Raw genomic sequence first — 25,655 nt, forward strand, 5'->3', positions numbered from 1 at the left:
TAAAAGTCCAAAAAATGTGTTACTGTCCAAATAAGAACCTTAAGAACCTAACTGGATTTCCTGATAACTAACAAAGTGTGGTGTCTGACCAGTATATAATATATCCTATATATTTGTCTGTATCACATGACTCAAAAGCTGGCTCAGACCCCCTCTGTATTAATCTTGGACGCACTATTCTGGGAGCACTTTCAGCTTTCATCATATTTTTTGTTGTTTTCATGTTTTGTGTCCTTCTTGACCTCATTCATGTTGCCAGACATGACCTCTTCTGACCTGGGGCGGTCTCTTTCCTGATGTTTCGAAAGTTTTAATGGACCCCCCCCACCCACCTTCATACAGTCCAAGAGTTTCTGTGAGAGTGTATATGTGTCTTGCAGTGGAACTGGGCTGGAGGCCAGGGGCTGCTTCTCCCTTTGGAGAATTTGATCCGCCGGCAGCGAGCAATCCTCTGCTGCTCGGTGCTATTTATGGCCAACATGCTTTTGTGTCTTGTCATCGTTGTCCACAAATGGCAAAACTGAACATGCCTCCAAAGAGCTGCAAAAGGGAAGCTCAGTTGAGGAGCCTGTGCAGTAGTTACAAAGAGTGCTTTTCGAACTCAGCAAGGTGGGCAGCAAACAAAGTGGTGCATTTATAGGGCTAATACTAATATCAAAACCAGGATTACTTAAGCCAACTCCTTTGTAAAAGAAAACCAACATATATGGCTTATGCCAACACTTCAGTACTTAAAATAATAAATGTTCTTTAATCTTTAAATTCCTGTCTAGAGGTGAAGCCAAAGCTTTTTCAGAGTTAGTCTATGACCAATCTGTGATCTCCAATGTCTCTTTTAGTGTCTCCAATAATGGGGAACTTTCTAGTAGTAGTTATGAAAGGGGCTTCACTGGCCTAGCCCTAGAAGCATTTATGCAGGGCTTGGTCTGATTGTAACTATATGAATAGATTAATCACTGCGGGATGTATCACTAATCCTTATCCCAGTATTGCCAAAAAACTAATTTCATTTTCTATTTCAGTTGTACAAATACTTCAACATGTTATGATGAATGGACAAATATAAATTATCTGTAATTCAATCTGTTTACATGAACAAACACTAAAAAAAAGTTAAAATGCATTGCGCTTTATCTGGAGAATTGTACAGAGATTGTAAAAGGTTTTTGGTCATTTTTAAATTAACTCATTATTTGTTGGAAATTATTTGCTCATTATTTTCTCCTTTTAGATACATATAAATCGTCCAAAATTTCTTCCCCACACTGACCCTCAAAACCAGCAAGCTGATTGGCTGTTTCTCCTGAAACGCGGGACTTTCTCCTTAAACCGGCACCATGATTGGTTAAGAGACACACAGCAGTCAGTGGACTGTCTCCTCAACAATATATATATATATATTTGTTTTAATATTATATGTGAAATTTTTCACAATACAATACTAATACAGGAGGACGGCGGGAAGAAGGAGTAAAATACGGTAGTTTCCCGGCCAAAGCGGGAGACTTGACAGGTATGATAGCTTGACATTGGGTTTTAGCCGTAAAAACTGCAATTACGTATGTGATATGACCTATTTAAATGATATAAAACATGAAAAATTGGTTTAAAAAAAGGTAATTATACCCAAAAAGCATTGCTGAAGAGTGTCTCTGTTCTCTCAGTGTCCTCTCAGAGTGGTGTGAGGTTAGCTAGCTAAACAGATTGTATCCATGTTTTCCTTTAGCCTAGCACCCACTCACTTTTCCAGATATGACTTCTCCGGATCATATGAAGAAAACTGGTAACCCAGCATTTTTCTTTCTTTGGTGTGTTTAGCTATAGTTTGGCTGTTTTGAAGGGAGAGTGGAAAAGAAATGAAGAGAAAAATGGTTAAATCCACTTGCTTTTAGCCTAGCATAAATATCGACTTTGGCTTCAGTGAGTGCTGATTTAATATAACAAATCGAGAGAGGCTGCTGCTAAGTGTGTGACTGGAAGCTTCTGTTACTTTCTAAAGATGTAAATAGCTATTCTTTAAAATTTTCCTGCAATACTGCTGAGCCCCTATGTGGTACTGCACTTTGTGTACACATCTGAAACTTGCAAAACCACCACCACTATGTGTATGTGAAAGTGTAATTAACAGTAGGTGGGTCCCCAGCCTTGTGTAACAGTTTGGAGGTTTTGGAATTGGCCATTTCCTTTTTTGGGGTATGTGGGAATTTTTGATGAAGAGACAACAGTGTTTGAGGTTTCTATGTCATTTTATGCACTGAATTCTTACAGTTGAGCTTTACAAAGAAAATCAGTTTGAGATTATGCTCTTTTATCTTATTTTATTTGTGTTGTTAGATGCACATTATTTTATATTATATATGTTATATTGTATTAATGAACTAGTATAATTAAGCAAATAAACAGTGCTTATTAATAATGAATAGTTATGTTGTAGAATATGCTGTAATTAATTATTTAACCAAAAAAAAAATCCCAATCAATTTGCACAGAAGTCACTGTGGTTACTAACAATACACCTGTGGTGTGTATTAAGCCTATGTGATAAGCCTTGGAGTGTTTAGGGGTTAACAAAACCATTTACTTTTATGCTTGTTATGTTTCTGTGTCATAACACAGGATTAATATGTCATAACACAAAGAGTAATATAAGCGCCACACCCATACATCTTTTGGGTTATATTTCACTTTTGTGAAATTTATCAAAATATACAGTTGTGTGTCAGTTGTTTTAAACTAACAGATAAAAGAGAGGTCAAATAAGGTCCTTTACTTTATGTTAATAAGATCTGAGATCTGTTCTTTTTTAATATGTTATATTTAATCTTTAAAAAAGAAAGTATTGTGCCTTATGTGGCCTGCAAACATTTGAAGCATTGAGTCAGTTGGACAATGCCTTTATGTATACTGCCGCCCAGAACAAAGGACCTTTTATGTTAGCCCCTCAATCGCCATGTCTGGACAAGCAAGCTGAAAACAAGTGACCGCTCCTTACTCTAGACAAGATTCTGCTCTCTGAAAGGCAGTGTGGCGAGAGCACTGGTTGGTGGTTTCTTGCTGTTGGGAGCTAGTGTTCAAGAATGCCGGTCATGTGAGGATTGGGGTACAAAAACTGTCAACCAATTCCTGAAATTCCATCTTGTTGAAACGTTGTCTGGGAATGGGCAAGTAGCAGAGTTTCACTGCACGAATGTTGGCCTGTGAGATCTTATTCACTCTTTGTTCATGGTCAGGTGGTAAAGCAGGGCCTGTTGTAACAGTTACTTTCTAGTGCATAATTAAGTAAGAGACTGTTTTTAATCCTTCATTCAGAGCATAAGTAGTATTTTGTAATGATGTTTAGACTATTTGCAGAGAAACATGACCCATGCAGAGAATATGGTCTTGTTATTGCACACTCCAGGGTCACAAGATTAAGTCTCAGTACAAAGTTACTCAATGTGTTATTAGAGAGAGTGACAGACAGATGAGGTCTGGCTTTGCTGATCTTGATGTTGATTTGATTTTGATGTTTACTCTGTCAATACACCAAGCCTGTGTTCGCTTTTTTAAAAGTAATTTTTTACAAGTTTTTTTTTTTATCCTCAAAAATTATATTACAATATGATTGTTATTCCAAGTGGACATGCCCCCCATTACCAGTAAATTACTAGCTCTTTAGTTTCCATGGGACACAACTAGTCATGGGATGCAATACTAATTCCCTTTACCATGATTTTTGGCATGTACTGAACATGTATATTTTTGTAGCCTTATAGGGATAAATCTATCCCTAAGGATCAAAACATACTGAGCTTGCAATGATATGTGATAGACTATATGGACAAACATCAACGGTATTAAAATGATTTATGCTTGTTTTGTTGCAGAACAAGCATACTGTTCTGTTCTGGATTGTGGAATATTGCTATAATTTAATTGATTACATTCAGCAACAAGAGCATTAATGAGGTCAGAAGGTTTGGAGAATCACCACCAACCTTATCCAACACTCTGAACAACACACCTCAAACACACCTTCAGCACTTTAATTCCAGAGAACACAGTTCCACTGCTCCACAGCTCAACATTAGGAAGTTTTATAATTCCCTAGCTCATGTCTGGCATTAGACATAGTGGCAGTACTATAGGTTCACTAGAGAAGGGGTGTCCAAAAACATTTGGCTACAGATACCTAATTTCATTTGCTGGTTTTAATAAAACACAGAGATGCTGTCCCAAAAGTACTTGAGAAAAACAAAATTACTGTTGATGTAAGGCCGTTTCATGCCATTAATATTATAATAATAATATAATAGCATAGAAAATGTCCTAAATAAATAAAACATATATAACACCACACTGTAAACAGAGCCAGTATACCAATTCATTCATGCTAATGGGCTCTCCTTGTTAAGCGAAACCTAATGAATCACACTAGAGATCTCTCAATTTCTGAGATCAGCTGAAATTGTTGTATTGTACTGTAAGTCAATGATGTAATAACTGTAAAAGGCCTAGAGGAATGAATCACAAATGACTCAGCTCTCAGTTTCATGCATTTGTGCTGTTTCAGTGAAATATGGTGGCTTGTTGGCTGTGCTTGTAGTGTTTGTTTGGTCAACACTGTTGAGAACAGGTTTGTCTTTCCTATTAGCTCCCGGCACTGCCTATTAGTGTGTTGGATGTGTCCTTTCTTTCTTTCTGTCTACCCTACTTTTTGTTCTACTCTTATATTTGATTACCCATTTCGCTTATTTTTGCTGTAAGACTGTGTTTTTAAGGTTACCTTCTGCTGAATGGAGTACAGTAACAGCTAAGGTAACACATTATGGCCACATCAAGTGTATTAAAAAATGTTTATCCTGCTTTTGTTGGAGTGAATGTCTTTACTTGCAAGGAAGGCAACAAGTATTTTGTAGCATCAGATGTAGGATTAACCCCAGCTCGACTCATCCCTAACTCTCCGACTTATCTCAAAAGCATTGGATGGAGCACCATTAACCCAGAGAACAATCCTGCAAGATTTAATACACCACTAGTGCTAGCTGACATTAGACATGGTGCCAATAGGTTCATGTTATTTGCTCCAGAGGGTCATATTCATTGAAAATTCATTTACATGGTTTTAAAATAAAAATCTATGAACATGTATTTCTAATAATTTTATTGAGTTCAATGAGTGTATGCGTAGTATATGAAAATAGCCCATTTGAATCAATTTACACGTTAATTAGTCACATGTCTTAGAAGCTCCTGGCCATGAAAGCTGGCTGGTATATGAATGTAAGGCAGGAGGTATGTGAACATGCTGGCACAATCTGGTCGCAGGCATGTTAATACTGAGTGTGTTGTTCACACTCTCCAGTGGAGGGTTTAGTCATTTGTACTACTTTATAGTGAAGAGTATCAAGGCAAACATTTGAGAAATCCCTTGACTCATAACTGACTTGTGTATGCTGAAAGCCATGTGTCAGACTCTAGCTTGATCTGTGATGAACAGTAGACATTAATACACAATGATAGGCTGTATTATTCATGTTTTGTTTATATTCATATAGCCCTGAGGAAAAGCAGTGTTGTGTGCCAATGACTCAAATATATCAGTGTTGTGAAAATAGCCAATAATGGTGTAGCTTTATTATTGGCAAAACACTCTATTGTAATGACAAAAGCAGTGTGGTCCTAAACCTAATACTTAAGGTGCCACCCAGTGGCTTAAACTATAAATGCAAACACACACACACACAATGTAGAATGCAAACAGGTATGGCATGTAACATAGTAATAAACAGACCATGCATGTACACAGACATTCAAAAATGTTAAAAATGAGTGAGGATAAAAATAAAATTATCATATGTAACAGAAGAATTCAACTCTCAAAAGTGATGCAGCTATCCGAATCATGGCCCTGTCAGCGGGAGACTGATCGATCTCAGGTGATGCCACAGCCATCAGTGGTATATAGTATAACCGGCCTCGCTTTCTTTGGGTGGGTAGAATGGACCTCCTTCTCTACATCACAAGACCTCAGGTAGTTCTAAAGAATCACATGTTAGCTTTTAATCTCCCATCACTGCTTGAGTAATATAAGGACACCATAATAATGGGTGAAATTGAGGAGATAACTTGTTGATAAAATGGTGATTTAGATAACTCCGCACCAGTCTTTGTTTTCTTGACATTTTCGACCAATTTCTGTTGTTCGGGTTTTTTTTCTTCTCTTTTGTCTCCTTGTATTGGATGTGCGCAGGGAATTGTGTCCAACTGAGGGCCATAGAACTACTTCACTACTGTACTAAAATGCTATGTCTGTACTCTACTGGAGTATTACATTATATTATTGTATTGTATTATATTATATTTATTTTTTCTTCTACTTCCACTTTTAATTCACTACATATTTTCAACAAGTCCGATTTAATTTTTTTATGTGCTGTATCGTTACTCTTTACAACTATACAAATGTTATAAATCATTCCAAACTCACGTTATTACTAATATCAGAGATGCTCTGCACTGTCACCGGGTTTGATGATGCTTCACATCATTGATTGAATCAATTGATCAAGCTGATCTTATAAGGGGACCTCACTGCTCCCATTCTGCCTCTTGCTCTGAGAACTTTCTACTGCTTTCTGAACTTTAATTATCAGTACTTATAGAGTAGTGTGTTTTAGAATAGACTACTTACAATACTTAAGTACAAAATATATTGAATGCTTTATTACTTCTACTTAAAGAATACATTATATTTACTCTCTAGTACATAATACATGTCTAAGCCTACCTTAGAGAAGGTATAAATGACTTTGCCTACAGGTACTGTCTGAATCCCACTCTTACAATATTTTTCAAAGACAAACAGTAGGTGACGCTATAAACCCAAATAATGATGACCATGAGAGGCCAAGCTTCAGTACTCGACCCGTCTGATTCATGGCTAACATAAACAGCTAGCTTAGCAAATGAACAGAACAAGCAGAAAAACTCATGCGTCAGTATGTAGCTATTTTACTGCTGAGTACATCAACTGGAACACAAACTAACAAATGTAGTAAGCTTTGCATTTAATCGCGTGTGTAGCTAATATTCAACTCAAGAGAAAATAGTGAATTCGCTCGTCTCTGCACAGAATTGTGGGTAAAGTAGGCCAGTCTTTGCACAACAAGATTTTAAGAGTTTTCTTTCATGTCACAGCAGCAGATACAGCATCTAAATTATTACAATGTTTAGTTTTGTTATCTACTGAGCCCCTAAGGTGACATCATGTAAAAAATGTGGCCACGTGTCTTAATCATCTCGTACCCACACTTTAATAAGTCGTGGCCACACATTATATATTTTTATATGACATTACTAGGCTCCGTGATTAAAAAATCCAGAAAGAAAACAGATTTATTTCTCCTGTTTAGAGTGGGATGCCAGTCCTGTCAAAATAAGAGTCCTTATATTTATTATAAGTATGTGTTGATGTCAAAATGTTTTTATTCTAAAAAAAAATGAGAAAAGGTAAGAAATATTTGCGTGGACACCCTTTGGGAAGTCGGGCTAAAATATAAACTAATAAATGCAAATAAATATAAATCCTTCACTGTCAACAAAATTGCTAGGGTTCTTTCAGACTTGGAACAAACTTATCCAAAAACAGTGTGTAAACAGGGTGATTCCAACAAATATTGATTTCTGGACTCTTAAAACTTTATGAATATGAACGTGTTTTCTTTGCATTATTTGAGGTCTGAAAGCTCTGCATCTTTTTGTTTGTTTGTTTGTTTTTGTTATTTCAGCCATTTCTCATTTTTCATATAAATGCCGTAAATTACAATATTTTTATTTGGAATGTGGGAGAAATGTTGTTTATAGAATAAAACAACAATGTTCATTTTACTCAAACTTATACCTATAAATAGCAAAATCAGATAAACTGATTCAGAATTTAAAGTGGTCTTTTATTTTTTTCCAGAACTGTATGTATGGGTTTAGAAAATGTATTGTGCAGCAATAGAAACAATTTATTGATTTGTGAAATGGTGAGATAATCTATTAATTTATCTATTTAATATTTTATAATTTTTTACTGTATCTGTGGTCAGTGTGTCTCTATGTGCTGCTGTGTTGTGTGTGTTGTGTGTAGTATCTGATTTTCTGTGGAGGCTCCGCCCCACTGATCCGCTGCCTCACGTCACACGACATCGCCACATTCGTACTCCACCCGCAGCAGCCATGATGGTGGGTTTTTCTACAATTACTGAGCCCTGCCGAGGGATTTTAACCGACAGCCGTTTGGCGTTGTTTTCTCCAGAGCTGGATTGTCGATTTAATGTCTAAATCATGCATGTTCTGCCTTTTCTTCTCCCCGTCTCTTCTCTTAACAGCAAGAAGGGCTGGACGACGGTCCCGATTTCCTCTCCGAGGAGGACAGAGGAGTAAGTTTCTCCGTTTTTTGTCTCCAGATAACAATGCTCCTGTGTTTACTGAAGCCCTTTAGACTGTTTATCACCTGCAGTTTTCACCGGTTAGCGCTCATGTGGTCAACTAACATCTTATCCGTGTCAGTCACGGCCAATGTCGCTGTAGCGCTACGAGCTATTCTATTAGCAGAGCTGCTGATAGTCAGTGGACTTCCTACTGGCAGGTAATCAGGATTCAGTGGGAAAAAACACAAACACGCAGAGCGATTAGCCTGTTTAACCCACTGACAGTAGGTACAGACAGTAGACCGTCTGTGAGCCGGAGTGAAGGGTTTTTAGCAATATCTGCTTAACAATCTTATTTTTATAGTCTGGCTCTGTCACTGCACACACACATACACATACACACACACATATCTATATATATATATATATATATATATATATATATATATATATATATATATATATATATATATATATATATATAAATACACACACATACAAATACACACACACATACTAGTGCATCTCAGAAAAATTAGAATGTCATTGAAAAGTTAACTTACTTTATTTCAGTAATAATGTTAAAAATAATAACAGTAATAATAATATGCTTTATTTATAAAGCACCTTTAATACATTAAAATGCAGCTTAAAGGGCAGTACATACATATATCGATGTATAATAATACAAATGGCTCAATTATTAAAACAAAGTTTATAAAAATATGTCTTCAGCTGCTTTTTGAAACTGTTTACTGATGCTGCCTGTCTGATCTCAACTGTTAAGCTGTTCCATTTTTTTGGAGCGTAAAAAAATGCTGCTTATTAACTAACTAAGAAGAGAAGTGAGGAATTAACTATATTATATAGAGATCTACTATAAAAGTTTATTTCTTTTATTGTTGATTAATATGGCTTACAGCCAATAAAAATCCAAAAATCAGTGTCTTAGAAAAGTTAAACATCAGCAGAGGGAAGCATGAAGGTTTTTGGGAAAAAAAACACTGCACTGACATTTGATTTGATATAAGACAGTGGACCAACACCAGCAGATGACATGACTCTCCAAACCATCACTGACTATCAGTTAATTTTGCATTTCATTTGGAAATCAAGTGACCAGATTTTGAAGGAAGAGTCCAAGCTGCTTGAGGTCTATTGTGAAGTTTCCACAATAAGTGGTGGTTTGGAGAGGCGTCATCTGCTGGTATTAATCCACTCTGTAATTCATCTCACCTTATTTAACTTCTAGATTGTATTTGTGCTGGGTTTGTTTTAGAGATTTATCTAGCTTCTTTTAAAAACTTATGATTTGCTAATACAGGACAGTTCAACCAGTTTAACCATTCAGATTCTTAAAATCTTCTCTTTCATTAGTTAATCACCATTGCAAAGTACTTAGTATATGTAAGAACTGTAATCTGGGTTTAAGGAGCCTGCTCTATAGCTTTACGAGATAGGAAATATTTTATGGTTGTCTAATGTAGGCTAATTTATTATAAAGTCAGTATTCTTGTGAGGACAGGGCTAGCTAGTGTGCTAAAGAAACTAATTTTAAGCTCTCCACATGATCCATAAGTGAAAAAACTAAGAGAAAGAGCATTTACAGTCTGCTGATGTCTAATTTGGGATGGTTTACAGCCCAGGGCCGTCAATGTGGACCTTCAGACTGATGCTACACTACAAGTGGACATTTCAGATGCTCTGAGCGAGAGAGACAAAGTGAAGTTCACCGTCCATACAAAGGTAAGCCTATTAGCACTGTAAACAGATGTGTTTCTATTCTGGTCTCTGTGGCTGCACTGTCTGGATGGATGCTGCCAAAAAGTTTCTTCAAACATATGCAAATTATATTATCTTCAGTAATAGCAATGGTGTAGTCTAGCTTAAAATTCTTTGCATGTCCATGCTGTAAATGGGCTTATTTATCTGTTCATCCTGTTGGGCTCTTTAGCTGAAGCATTTTATAAAAAGTAATCTGAGATGAATACATTTTTTTAAATAGGAAGTAAGAATTTATTATGCATTTCATACTTCTCCAGAGCACTCTACCCAACTTCAAGCAGAATGAGTTTTCAGTGGTGAGACAACATGAAGAATTCATCTGGCTCCATGACTCATTTGTAGAAAATGAAGAATATGCTGGATTTATTGTAAGTATGGCAACAACGTACACCATTCCTGGTCTGATTTTAGGTCTGTATGAGCTGTTAAGTGTTTCAGTTGATATATGATTGTGTCCCAGAGGTCAGCAATAACAAAGCTTTTAGTTTATTTATTATGTTTGTTTATCTCTTGTCCCAAACAGTTATTAGGTGTGGGAAAAAAATAAAAGCACACCGAAATGCATCAAAACTAATCTCGTGAGAACATTCTGTCTGCGTAAGAATCAGACTAGTCTGTGCAAAGGCGTAAGAAAGTAAATACAAGAAGAAGGTCCTGCAGCCATTTGTCTCAAATGTGATGAATATATGTAATAGTTTAATTGAATCAAGTTTAGATTGTGTTCTCACTACACACAAACTGGTTTAGGGACCGGACAGAGACCATCTCTTCTCGAATCTGTATCTGTATTACTGGCTTCATACCTGCTCAAACGAATCGCATGTGAAAACGAACTAGATTCTAATATAACAGTACAACAACAGTAGTACTACAACAGTAGTACTACAACAGTCCCACAACGCACAATACATTGTGTACAAATGGTGTAGTAACACTCATAATGCTGTAAATTTATCACATTTTAAACCAACATTTAGGTTGCAGTAAGCTTACACTAAAAAGGTGACTGAAATCATTTATGTTCGTGTTAATTCTATTTCTCACAATAGTGTTCAATATAGTGATGTTTGGGTGTTGACATGTAGGCGACATTAAATAGGGCACAGTTTGAACACAGTTTAAGTGTTTATCTAAATGTAATTGACGACATGTCCAGACATGCAAGCATGTATTCTTATTCTAAGTTTATTAATTGTCTTTTGTTATCATACGTCTTTTCCCTGATAAAACATATTTACCATTTATAAGAGCTAAAACAGAAGCCTAATGCAGCAGCTGGTGGTGCTCTTCCATAGGTCTGTATTTGCTTAGTAGTATTCCAGTGCATCTTGTGAAATAGTAATAATGACATTGTCCCACTTTTCCAAGGACACTGCACTGTTATTACTGGGGAGCATTCATTATTTTGAAAACCTGTTCCAGTAGGGCCATTACCAGTAACATCTCAGTTCTCCAGTGCTTTAACTATTATTGGATTTTAGGTTAGTTTCAAATGTACCAACCAGATACATTATATAGGCAAAAGTAGTGGGATCCCTGATAATTATTTGTTTCTTTTAAAATTGAGGATATTAACAAATAGCTCATCCGGGTTTAGTTTGAATAATTGTATTTACTGTCCAGTGACTTATTTCTAATAGATTTTGGAGCATTGCTGTGAGAATTTAATTGCATTTATTGATCACCACTTTGCATCATCATCAACTCATCCCAGAAGTATTGGATGACGTGCCATCATTCCAAAGGACACAGATACACTGCATCACATCTTTTAGCCATGTCCATACCTAGAGGGGTATGTCTCAGGTTTATCTGCTCCAGCATAAAGCTTTAGATTCTCTGCCCGAACCTGACCCGATGCGAGGCCTATAGAGGCATACATTTGTTTGTTCAGAAAGAATTTTATATTCTTTAACAATGGTATTTATATTGGAGTAAACAATGAGATCATTTTTAAATATTAGGTCTATGATTCTTCAGTGTTGCAGTGTTAATTAACATCATTCTGAACAGATTTCACTCATGCAAACAGCCTGAAAATGTTTTTAAAAAGCTCACTTTTAACGATTACTTACTTACGTGTGAGGTTTAAATCGGGCTCAAGCTCACAATGACAGTTTATGGGGCGGGGCGGGCTCGGACAGAACATGCACAGGCTTGAGCCAGGTCAGGCTGGCATTTTTTGGGCCTGATTTAAGCTCTACTCCAAAGTCTTATTGAATCGGAAGCACTTTTTTACAGGGACTAGACAAGCTGTAAGTGTACATTTGCACATCTGTGTCAGCAAGGGGTGAAACCTAAAGTAGCAATCATGCTACTAGAACATAGAAAGCAATCATGACAAGGAGTGTCCACAAAACTTTAGCCATGCAGTGTATATGTAGGCAAAGTAAAAGTGAAATTGACATTTTGTAAAACTCATTCAAGTCCAGTTGAGTAAAATGATACAGCATTATTTATAATGGAATCAGTGTGTGGATTACAGTCTGTAGGGATAACATTAGAAATCTTCTGCCCAGCTTTGCTGTCTCTGGTTAATGTTCTGCAGTGTGTGGGTCACTTGCAGTCTTGATTTATTGCTCTTTCATTTGGAATATTCTTTAGACCCACAGAGCTGGAGTTCTTGGCACTGGAAAGCATTTTGCACTTCCATCACATCTCAATTGAATTATTAATGTTACTTTACAGTGTGAGATATTGCTTTGTGCATTTGCAGACTGACACAGTGAACAGTGATACCATTACTATGCTCCATCAGCATTAGTCTCTGAATGTCAAACGACAAAAGGTTTTAGAAATTATAACGAATGTGAAAATGCTGCATGACTGATGGTGTGTGGTTTGGTGTTCAGATTCCTCCTGCTCCTCCGAGACCAGACTTTGATGCTTCCCGAGAGAAGCTGCAGAAGCTGGGCGAGGGAGAGGGCTCCATGACCAAGGAGGAGTTCACAAAGATGAAACAGGAGCTTGAGGCGTAAGTCACGGTCATATATTTGCTTCTTATGTTTATTTTACTTTTACTTTTTAAGGTCTTTTGACATACATTTTTGTGTATTGTATGTCAGAGAATACTTGGCCATCTTCAAGAAGACTGTGGCGATGCATGAGGTCTTCCTCTGCCGTGTTGCTGCCCATCCTGTGCTGCGGAAAGACTTGAACTTCCATGTTTTCTTGGAGTACAACCAAGATGTAAGTGTGCTTGTTATGATGTGGGTTTGTTATGATGGCTGGTCCTGTAACTGTTGTTCCTTTTATGCTCTCGGGACCCAGACAGAAATGTTATCTTCCTGCACTGCTCTCTGGCCATTCTCCACCTTATCTTTACACCGTTTCAAATCTGGGTAAACTAGATGGGAAAAAATGGGAGGCAGTAGGTCTTGTTAGGAGTGTGCCATATTCTAAGCAATAGATTGTAACAGAAATATTGTGATAAAAAAAAAAATCTATATTGGGTTAATAGCAGTATTTTTTTTTTACATTAGTTATTGTTACATATTACATATTGTTACACATTGTTTCAGGACTCTAAGTAAGAAACTGTTGTTTTCAAATTAGACAAAAACGTACAGAAATTTTTATTGTCTGTTAAATTTTTGAAACTATAAAACTTACCTAAAAACTATAATATTTATGTTAGTGCAGTAGTATATTTTTGAAATTAATAAAATATTTTAAGTGTTTTTTTTTTTCTTATTGCCTTTTTAAAAGCTTCTTTGAACATTTTTAAAGGCTTCAAATGCTGGTATATAAAGGTTATGTCAGTACACTCAAACAGAATGCATAAATAGTGCTTGACCATATGTCTCAGGCTTGCGTACAATACAGGGAACCAAATGTTCTGCTGGGTCTTAGGAGGATATAACTAGAAATGTCCTTCATTGAAGGAGAAAACAGTAATTTTCGGTCTACGTTTACAGTCTGAACTCACTGAGTTCACTTTATTTTTCTCGTCACTGAGCTTGACAATGCTGATGATTAATGCAGCAGCTGATCCTTGTAAAGAGGTAATTTCACTTGAACTCATTGCTTGTTTCTGGCAACTGCAGCTGAGTGTTCGAGGCAAAAACAAGAAAGAAAAACTGGAGGACTTCTTCAAGAATGTGGTGAAGTCTGCAGACGGAGTAATAGTGTCTGGAGTGAAGGTGAGCTCATACTGCATTCTGGCATGTGACTGTCATGTGGCGTAGGTTGAGTGAAGAGGGTGTGGAGGAGAAAAATGCTGCTCTGGTAAATGATTTCTTAGTGGTTGCTTAGGATCCTCTGAATGTTTATTACACCTCTGTGAATAATCATTTGATGCTTAAATAAAGATGGTGTACATTTTTAGGTGGATTAGCTACTGAAAATGTTTAATAGAAACTTGCTTGTAAATCAATTTGGGTAATGATTTTTCCCTCTTTTTCCATTCTGTTTGAAAGCAGGATGTAGATGACTTCTTTGAACATGAGAAGACATTCCTTTTAGAGTACCATAACCGCGTCAAAGACGCCTCTGCCAAATCTGACAGAATGATCAGGTCTCACAAAAGTAAGTTTCTTTTCCCCTTTTCATAACTGCCACTTTCAAGGTAAGCTCCTCACCCACGTAAATCTCATATTTTTAACATGTGATATATTTCAGTGCATATATCTGTGCATTTTTTAACATTTTGCAATAAGCAGTTATCTAGGTAGAGAATTAGTATGGAACAGCTCTTTGTTCACATGTTTGCAATACTTTAAAAATGGATTTAAACCAATTCAGAAATCTTGCAAAGTATGTCTGACAGATATGCAGCACAAAAAAAATAAAAAATGTAATAAGGAATGACCTATTTAAACAGAAGTGACTAAAATAGTCAGACCCCTTAGTTTAGTAGAATGCATTAGGTTATTTAGTCTGTAATTTTCTAAGTGAAGGAAGAAGAGATACAGGGATGGATGGATGAATGATATTGTACTTACAGTTTAGACCTTGTTTAAAGTAAAAAAAAAACAACAAAAGAAACTCCTGACACCAGTCAGATTGAGCTAAGCTTAAAATGGCGTGGTTCTAATTTCTTAGTCTAGAGATATACTTTCTGGTAACTACCTATTTGAGAATGCATGATAGCTGCTTTGTGTATCCTGTGTTTCGTACATCAGTTGTGCACATCCTCAAAAATTAGTACTATGCGCAAGGTACAGTACTAGAAATAGTGTGGCAGAGCAGGCACTGGAACATTTTGAAGAAAGGTTCCTGTATCTGTATGATTTGTCCTTGCTGCTGTGGAAAGTGGATGCCTCTAGTGGAAGTTTCCAGTAACAAACTTTGTTCAAGGGCAGTTATGTTCACAATGTTAGCAGCTGCCTATAAAACACATGGATAAATAGCCAGTATATCTGACCAGTTTAAGACAGGCAGGATTTTTTTTTTTTCAACAATAAATGATTATAAGGTCTTTAATATAGTGTACTCTATATACTTATACTTGTTTTGTTTAAATTACATTAAGCACTCTCAGTACAGCTTAATACAATATTTAATACTACAAAGCTGTTGAGAAATTCATCTGGGGGAAGTCAGCTGCTCTGCATCTGATCACCTTTACAATCAGCATACAATCTTGCTCAAACTTGCTCTTGTGAAATTTGTTTCTGCATCACATTTTGTTAAACTTTAACATAACTAAAGGCTTTGAATACTCTGTATTGTCTGTGTAACTATTAAGGTATCTTCATCATTATGGTTCTGTGTGAATAACTTCTCGCACTCACAGACCCCATGTCAGTTTAATTTTGTCCGAATACGGAACACTCCACAATGGGTCGAGATAATGTAAAATTTAGAATAAAACATATTTATCAAATTACATTCTCCAAAAATGCAGTGTTTGTCATGTTTCGCTGTGTGTTTTGTTATGCACAGTATTTTATGTGTACTCTGTTTTGCATTAATTTGCTTACAAATGTGGAAACTGGTAAGTGGCGTTTTCTCTGCATGTCTGAGCAGGACATCAAACCTTCATATCTGGTGTTTTATGTGTGTGGCTCCAGATACTATGGATATGTCAGGTGACTCATGTAGTAATTAAGTACTTAGTGAAATCATAATGGGAATAATGGGAATATTAAACAGAAGTTATTTCTGTGAAATTACATATATATATATATATATATATATATATATATATATATATATATATATATATATAGAAATACAAAAGTAGCAGGTCACACAAGTATAAAATAAATCCTTTTTTTTTTAAGGGCGTTTTTATTTGTGTGTCTGGGATTCACTTACAAAACAGGCTCTTACTGTGTTCTTAAGACTGCTTTTACCTTGGGTTCATTAGTATTTGCACAGTAAAGATGCCTCTGTTCACAGTGTATTTTTTTTTTTTTTTTTTTTTTTTGTTTAATTAAAGAGATTCAACAAAAATATTGCATGAAATCATGGGATTTCACCAAATAGATTGTTTGCCTCGAGATGTCTTGTCAGGCTTTTGCAGATGTCTTTAGTGGCTGTTTGTTTGTGGGTCTTTCTGTCTCCAGCTTTTTGTAGAGTAAATGAAAAACATGCTTACAATTTGAGGTCAGGTGACTGACTGGGCAGTTTGAAAAAATAACATTTCTTTACATTAAGAGGCTCTTGAGTTCCCTTTTTAAAATAAATTTTAGGTCCTTATCCATCTGTACCACTACTTCATCAATCATCAATAAATACCCGTGACTGGGGGCTCCTGATTGGCGAGGCTGTCCAAACAGTCTGTCCTGTGAGATTGCTGGCTTGATTCTCAGTGATGTAACATTCATCCAAAGAGCATATCTGGGAGGTGCAGAGAGCATTATTGTCCTTGCTCACTGGATGAATTGGATGGTTCACAGTCAACCCATTCACTTAGTGTGATACTTTTTAGTGCAGGTGTGTGTTAACTAATGTAATTTACCCATCATACAGCCAAACACAGGGTAATGCAGGCATGGGGAGTGAATTTTACATTACCCTGTGTTCCAACCCTCTGTTACTGACCTGCAGAACTACACTAAACACACTGCCATACACACTGGATAGAACAAAAAAGCAGCATGCATATCCCTCAGGTCTTTAGCTTCTGTGAGATATGTCAAAAGTCATAGGACTTGGTACTAGTCACTGTCTACTGTCTGTGTTAGTATATCACAGTAAATGTATTTGACAAAATGGGTTTTGTCAGATCACTAAGACAGTGAATAATGTGCACAGCAAAATGTGCTTTTTATAAAGATTGTTAGTTTAGCCTATTAACTATTTTCTAAAAATAATCTAAAAATATTAACAGAAAAATAACTAGCCACTGAATGCTGTAAATAGAGTAAATGTACTGATGTACATTGAGGGGTAGAAGTAAAATTATAACATTTTGAAATACTGTATACCTGTAACTGAGTCATTTTGAGTCATTTTTATAGGTTGCTCCACATCTCTGTGTGACCTGCTACATTATGACAACTAGAGTATACTGTATATTGGTGCTATTTTACTAACTAAACGCTCAGCCTAATTTTTAAGCTTTGGCCCTGGAGCAATACAAAGAAGTTGATGCCATGCTTTGTGCCGTCACCTGGCATATACATTAACCATACGCAAGTATCAGCTCATTCCTCTTTACTGTATAAGTCTTGTGTGACAGGTATTTTCTGTGGCAGTGAAACATGACACACTGCAATGGAGAATTGAAATTCCGAATGTATGCTTTAAAGAAATGAATGGCCTGAGTCAGTGCATGGATAAGCACTGGCCTTGAGTTTTGCAGAGCTGAGCATTGTGTTGAATGTCTGTGCGCGTCGTGCGGAGATGTAACAGGACGTCTTTTCCAGGTGCTGCAGATGACATCAACAGAATTGCCTCCACACTATACACTTTAGGGACCCAGGACTCAACAGATGTGTGCAAGTATGTTGCGCTGCTTTGTTTCTTTAGGTTGCTCTTCTCTTGGGTTTGTGAGCTTTATGTCTTATGGAGACTTTTTTTCTGTTTGTTTGTAGGTTTTTCTTGAAAGTGTCAGAGCTTTTTGAGAAAACACGGGTATGTACATTTGCAGCTTTTTTTTTTTTTTTTTAAACAGTTTTGTATTTTTCAGTAGAGCTATATTTGGTATTGGTTAACCAAATGTATGTTTCACAAAAACCACAGGAAGGAACCAGTATGCTGTTCCCGTCTAAAACATGAAATATAACTCTTTTTAAACGTGGAAGAAGGCCTTTTTTGCAAAATAATTTCTCCTGCTGTTTTGCTGTAACTGAGAAACTGGTGTTAGGACCGCCCTAGAAATGCAAATAACAAAGTTACCCTGGTATGCAGACTGTTAAGAGCAAGGTCTCTTTTTACAGTAGCTTGCTTCTCATGGGAAAACTGATTTGACTTCTTAAGCCTTGAGAAGGTTTGAAGGGAGACCTGAATGATTCTCTTGAATAAGACTCTTTCATCTCAACTTAATGAGGAAGTTCCTCCGAGCCCTTTTTCCTCTGAAGCAGACATCAGCCAATTTGGTGCTGAATGCACTGCATACGTCAGCAATTTTACACCAACACAGGGCCATAATAATTAAGCACAGAGCTTCAGAGATCATAAGGTCACCGGTTCTCTTCCTGTCAGTCATCCTCATGCCATTTGTGTGTTTCCTGTATAGAAAATCGAAGCACGAGTTGCTGCTGATGAAGATTTAAAACTTGCTGACTTGTTGAAGTATTACCTCAGAGAGTCACAAGCTGCCAAGGTATGTTTTCTGACCCTTACCATAAGCATATCACACACACACACACACACAGGCTTTATAAACACTGCTTTCATTATTATTTACTAAGCCTATCTTAGATTACAGCACATGTGATAACAGGCTTAGAATTTCTTTGTGTAGCTGTAAGTGTTTGTCAGGTCATGTTTGAGCAGCGAGTTGATTTAAGTTGATCTGTCCTTTGCTGTTCTTCAGGACCTTCTGTACAGACGAGGAAGGGCATTAGTTGATTACGAGAATGCCAACAAAGCTCTGGACAAGGCCAGGGCCAAAAACAAAGATGTACTTCAAGCAGAAACCACCCAGCAGGTGTGCTGTCAGAAGTTTGAGAAAATCTCAGAATCAGCTAAACAAGGTACTTAGTGTGATATTGATGTTTTTTTGTGTGTTAATGATTTTCCATTTCTTTTTATGTCATTATTAATAAATAAATATATGAGTAAATATATAATGTTTGCATTGACTATGAAGCTAATTTATGTGGCTGTCCTCTCCAATCAAAACAGAACTGATAGACTTCAAAACAAGAAGAGTAGCAGCCTTCAGAAAGAACTTGGTGGAACTAGCTGAGCTTGAACTCAAACATGCTAAGGTAACTATTACTTTGGTGATCTTAAGAGCTTACATAGTTGTAACCTCCAAAAGTATACTTACCTTTTCAATATAAAGCAATAAACATATAATGTTTCTATGGCACTTTTCCTCTTTTAAGGGTAATCTACAATTGTTGCAAAGCTGTCTGGCTGTTCTAAAAGGGGACACTTAGGCCCGAGCATCATGTTCACTGTCTAGGGCTTTCCCTGCTTTGGTCCCGTCTTTATTTGGAGGATTGGAGGAGAGAGCATACCTGGGGTCTGTTTTGTCAAGAAACATCTGTATGTATCACTACCAGAGACACCATACTCCCTCCACTACCACCTGAAGGTGAGGCGGCCCACTGTGGAAGGTTTTCCAAGTCCTCACAGCACAAGAACCAACGACTTCATTTAATCACGTCTTGTAACTTCTGATTGTTAATTGACGTTTTTCATGGGAATTGCTTCATGAACACAGTTATGTTCCTGAACTTTATGTCTAATTGTTTTTGTTTCTTTTTCTTTTCTTTTTTTTTTTACTTGTTAATTTTTTGCTTATTGTAATCCCCAAGTCTTTAGTTTCGGTAATCCTTTTGTATGGATGCTGCTCAGTTGTCCTGTTCAAGTTGAGCTGATTGTTACTATGATTAAAGTGTATGTTCACTCAACGCCTTGTACATGTTGTATTAGTTTTCACTGTATTGCTATGGATCATCCTAATCTGATCTTTTTTTTTGTATAATTTTTTAGCAAAAATTAATACATTTCTCTTTTCATTCCTGACAGATAATGCATCATTATGTTTGCCTTAATATGTAGACTAATCAGATATTGTAAAAATCATATATATGAAGACATTTCCTCCCCTTCTCCCAGCTTTTTAAGTGCACTGTATATGAATGTGTTTTTTCACAGTATGTGACCAAAGCTTCCATTTATTATGATGGAGGAATGCTGACATAAAACAGTTAAATGATGATAAAATGACAATGAACATAACAAAAATAAATAACACTGTTTACCTTATTTCATGTTCATTTCATGTGAGTTGGAAATAAGTGTAGCATGAAGAACATATTTTTTAACACCTCTGGTAGATTAAGAGGCTCTGCCCAATATATATGCTTGATGGTATTATTAGATAATTGAATGCATTAATTATATTTGTGGTAATACATGTATTTGTTACATATTTATTAATATTTTAATGTAAAGACTTGGCACAGCTAGAGGGCAAGGAAGACGAGCTTACATTTTTAAACCCTGCATCCATTACAATGGGCATCATGTATTTGCTTTGTTGCACATAACACTATTTAAGAGCTGGTTGTTATTCATCAGAATAGACCATGAACCAGCCAATCAACAAATTTATAAACCAATAAAACAGTAACTTGGCCCCGCCCACTTTGCTAGAAAAACAGTAGTACTTAAGCTTAATTAATAGAGGCTGTTTTTACTAGTTTAATGTAAAAATCTAATTTAGAACACTTATTCATGTTTTTGAAATTAAAAAGTCAATATGAAATAGAAAATATCACACAGGCTTGCAATACAATGGCAATAAAAAATTACATATTTTAGTTTATTGGATTTATTTGCTGTATATATTTTATTATAGAATATTAGTGTTTTCTTTTGTGTGCATTACAGACAGAAAACAGCATTCCTACATTTTATTTCTGTCACTGGAGATAATTCAGGTCTGAAAGGGTTAATACTCAGAAAGCTTTTATTTTGAAATGTCACGTGGAAGAGTCTTGCTCCGGAAAGACACAGCGCTGCTCTCTCGCCTGTTTGTGCTTTTATTGCGTTCCTGTGTGTTTATTTGTTTATTTCCATTTTCTGGATTGAGAAAAAAATGAACCGAAAAGATGAATATGATTCTTACGAGATTGAGGAGCCGAGTGATGAAGAAAGAGCAGTCAGGTAATCACTAATCCGGAGACGCGCTGTTACCGTAAACAAGCAGCGCGTGTTTCTAAAGGTTTACATCTGAGTGCACACTGAGGAGAACAGTAAATCTGTAATAGACACTTTAAATTTATGTATGTTTATTAAAGTAAACTGTGTGTATAATCTCAGCAGAAAGGCGTTTACTCTGCAGCACCCACTGATTTCACTTAAAGGAACTTGTAACACACCTGGGTCTGTAGTTCAGATCTGAACTCTGCACTTTACCAGTATTTTACTTTCATTTTTTCACATATATCTAAGATAGTCAAAAATACTGATTAAAACGTTTTCGTACCAACTCTCTTCAAAGTAAAACACAGCACATACATAGTTTTACCCATGGCTAGATATGAATCACTCAAAAGAATTAACGTGACATTGATCATGCTAAATGTTAATTAAGATAATATACTGATTATTTTAATCGACAATGTCACAATACACTATAGGACAAATAATCTCCATATCCTTTAACCTGTTACATTTTTTATTGTAATTATATTTAAAATCCAGCTACACTACATGCATCTAAAAATCTCAAAAATGATGAGTTGAAAAAGTTACTTTATTTCAGTAATAGAGTTCAAAATGTGAACGTCATATATTATATAAATGTATTACACACAGAGAGTCTCAGAAAATGTAAATATTTTAAAGACTTATGTAAAGACTGATTAGTACTTTTGGCAGTGTGGGCAGTGTGCCAAGTCCTGCTGGAAAATGAAATCTGCATTTGCATAAAAGTTGACCGCAGAGGGAAGCAAGAAGTGCTGTCTTAATATAACACAGTGGACCAACATCAGCAGATAACATGGCTCTCCAACCCATCACTGATCATCAGTTAATGTTGCATTTCATTTGGAAATCAAGGGACCAGAGTCTGGAGGAAGAGTGAAGAGACACACAGTCCAAACTGCTTGAGGTCTAGTGTGAAGTTTCCACAATCAGTGATGGTTTGGAGAGCTATATCATTCATTCAACTCCATTACACAGTTTCTAAAGGGCCCAGAGTGATATCTGCCAAAATGTGCTCCTTTTTTAAGAAGCTTTAGGCCTATAATTGAATCTGACATGGTGCTTTTATAACCTAAAAAAATAAAGCAGCGTGCTTACCTTTTGTTTGAATATATTGTCCTTTAGCTCCGAAGATGAGCTCGACATTCTTCTTAATGGAACTCCAGATCAGAAGAAGAAGCTCATCCGAGAGTATTTGACGGGGGAGAGTGAGTCATCCAGTGGTGATGAGTTTGAGAAAGAGATGGAGGCAGAGCTGAGCAGCACAATGAAATCCATGGAGGGCAACTGGACCTTTCCATCTTCTCAAGGTTATCATTACAACTTTCACTATACAAACTGTGGAATACTGATGTGTGTGATGTGCTCACAGACTAATAGGAATGTGTTGTTTTCAACTGTAGGCGAGGCCTCTCAGACTGGTGACAATGCTTCAACACAAAACACGACCAGAACACAACCTCCGCAGTACGATAACATATACTTTGATTCAGATTCAGATGAGGATGCTTTGCCCGGTAAGGTTGCCAGGAATATGCAAACAACAGGGCGATGTGATATAATTTACTTGCATGAGTGCTAATGAATGTCTGTTAAAATTCTGTTTCAGGTGTCTCCAAGAATCAGAGGAGAAAGCAGCGCACTGTACTTACCAATGATGAGTTATTATATGACCCAGATGAAGATGATCGGGATCAGGCGTGGGTAGATGCCAGGAGAAAAGAGTGAGTCATATAAAAGTAAACCAGAATTACTACAATAATCAAACACTGTAGTGACAGAAGCAGTACAGCTGTCTCGTGTTTTTGACGGTACTTTTTGGTGACTATAGGTACAGAAGCCACAGAAGGTTTAGATCATCTGCAGACAAAAGAAACAAATCCCACCCCCTCCCAAGCAGTGATGCTGTCCTCAACTGTCCTGCGTGTATGACTACGCTATGTCTAGACTGTCAGAGGTAAGAGGGCCATCACATAAATCTACATGTAGCTGCTCAATGTGGTTAGATCCCCAACAGAATTGTAGAATACTGTTGTGATTTTTTTTATAACTGAGGCTTATTGATATTATTGATAATTGATATAATTGATATTATTGATTATTGATAAGGCCAAGCCACATAAACATGCAAGTGTAAACACACCCACTTTGCATTTATCACAGATCCAGTCACTCAGACCACTTTAAGAGATGGTCTGAGACCAATTTCAGCTACAAATTAGAGCAGTGTAAACATATCTATTTCCCTAAGACATATTCAGCAACTGGAACCCCTTCCCATACAACAAAACTCTAGTATTAATTGCCACAATAAAATAATAAGCATATTCTGTCTCACACAACAATCAGATTTTAGTATAACTAGAGACACATTTGACTGCTAAGTGTAAATGTGTGTGGGTAAAATCAAAATATAATATCTGGATATAATCTATATACTAGTAACATGAAGTGACCAGGTGTACATTTTTATGAAACAGAATATCACATGTCCTATCAAACACAGCCCGTAAATGAAAGACATTAGACATTGTATTGTTGAAGACATTGTTAGACTATTTATTTTATTTATTTAATAGTTTATTTGACAGGGACAGTGTACATTAATTAACATTTACTGTAAATGCACCAGAATTAGCCTAAATGCTATTTTTCATCCTTTGTCATTGTAGACTATAGGAAATATCAAATAACTTGATTTGATTTAATATTGATGGATAATGTTAAGTCTGCTGAACATAGCTTTAACATGACATGTACCAATAGCCTGTTTGTTGTTCAAATTGTAAACTAACCATCAAGCCAGTTTGACAACCTAAATTGTATTGTAATTGTGTTGTCTTCTGTTTATACACAGACATGAGAAGTATAGAACGCAATACAGAGCCATGTTTGTGATGAACTGTACAGTGAGTAAAGATGAAGTCCTGAGGTATAAAGCAGCCAAACAGAAGAACCGACGCAAGAAGAAAAGCCATCAGGGGTCCACAGCTACAGAGAATGAGGCAGAGGCAGGTCTGACTGACTCCAGACTGAGTGGAATGGACGAGGAAGAGATTTATCATCCAGTCAAGTGTACAGAGTGTTCTACTGAAGTGGCAGTGTTTGATAAAGATGAGGTCTACCATTTCTTTAACATCCTAGCAAGCCATTGCTGAGTGGATGATGTGTGTGTGCTAAAAGACTCTGGCTGATGCCCCTTTTCCTAAAGTCACTGTATGGAGGGTAATATTGAAACACAGGTGAGAATGTGGGGATGTTTTAGAAGATCTCTGTACTTATGCACATTTATGTAAATTATCTGTAATTTTTGATTTAAGAAAAGTGGATTTCCTTTTTTTTTTTTTAATTTACAGATACATTTCATATAGTTTTACTTTGGTTTAAAAAAAGTAGAATCACCTATTCCAAACCATGATAAGCAAGAGGAAGTTTGTGTCTATTCTGGCATTATTTGAATAAATCTTTTTGGGGACTGCTATTTTAAAAAAAACGTTTTTTTTTGTTTTTTTTTATGGAAAATTACAGCTAGGGTTGGATTCAACTGTGAATCTGAACTCATGGATTATCAGCTAGCTGTTGATCTCTGTTTAAGGAAGCACTGGATTGTGCTGGACACATTACTTCGAGTTCAGATAAGAATTATTTATCTGAAAATCTTCCAGAATTAAAATAGTTCCCCAAGATCACTTTCACTTGTTGTATTATTAACTCATACTTGGTTTATGTATATTTTTGCCAAGGGAACTTTGTCTGTACTGTGATAAATTATTTAAATTTATATGTATGAAGTTATGAGCAGTACTAAGGGTTTTCTAGGAGGATATAATTAAATATTATTTAGATTTGCCCTATTTATGCACAGAAATGAATCAGAGAAACTAAACTTTATTAATTAGAGTTTTAATGTTTAAGTTTCTTTTATTTTTTGTTGCTATTAAAAACGTTTAATGGCTGCAGGGGGATTTATATTTACATGATCAATGCTAAATAGTTAAAATTAAAATTAAACATCTCAAAAACCTTCACATTTTAGATTGGCCGTTGACAGTCACGTGGGTGTACTATGCTTAGCGTCACCAAAGCGCAAGAATTATGGTAATTAGTGTTAATGTGAGCTGTAGTCAAATGTACTAGAACCAAAAATTATATAATATTTGGAGAATTTAAATAAATACAACTGGAGACACA

General features: G+C 36.2%; 2 protein-coding genes across 3 annotated transcripts; both read left to right on the top strand.

The window, feature by feature from the left end:
- The first annotated feature begins 8,110 nt into the window (after positions 1-8,110).
- On the top strand, positions 8,111-20,519 carry snx6 (sorting nexin 6). Of its 2 annotated transcripts, none has more exons than XM_007240470.4 (14): positions 8,111-8,211; positions 8,358-8,408; positions 10,041-10,145; positions 10,442-10,552; positions 13,037-13,158; positions 13,250-13,373; positions 14,231-14,326; positions 14,603-14,711; positions 18,002-18,077; positions 18,170-18,209; positions 18,814-18,900; positions 19,114-19,273; positions 19,425-19,510; positions 19,631-20,519. In XM_007240470.4, the coding sequence occupies exons 1-14, from the start codon at positions 8,206-8,208 to the stop codon at positions 19,682-19,684; spliced, it is 1,227 nt and encodes a 408-aa protein (XP_007240532.1). In that variant the 5' UTR covers positions 8,111-8,205; the 3' UTR covers positions 19,685-20,519. The 2 variants fall into 2 exon arrangements, with proteins under 2 accessions (XP_007240532.1, XP_007240533.1); XM_007240471.4 differs by having other exon boundaries at positions 14,606-14,711.
- Positions 20,520-21,234: 715 nt separating this feature from the next.
- On the top strand, positions 21,235-25,159 carry LOC103040194 (e2f-associated phosphoprotein). Its single transcript, XM_007240469.3, has 6 exons — positions 21,235-21,422; positions 22,590-22,774; positions 22,868-22,981; positions 23,074-23,188; positions 23,296-23,421; positions 24,322-25,159. Exons 1-6 carry the CDS (start codon positions 21,355-21,357, stop codon positions 24,620-24,622), a joined length of 909 nt encoding a protein of 302 aa, XP_007240531.1. The 5' UTR covers positions 21,235-21,354; the 3' UTR covers positions 24,623-25,159.
- Positions 25,160-25,655: the final 496 nt, after the last annotated feature.

The sequence above is a fragment of the Astyanax mexicanus genome, chromosome 14 (genome assembly GCF_023375975.1).
Source record: "Astyanax mexicanus isolate ESR-SI-001 chromosome 14, AstMex3_surface, whole genome shotgun sequence".
NCBI lineage: Eukaryota > Metazoa > Chordata > Actinopteri > Characiformes > Acestrorhamphidae > Astyanax > Astyanax mexicanus.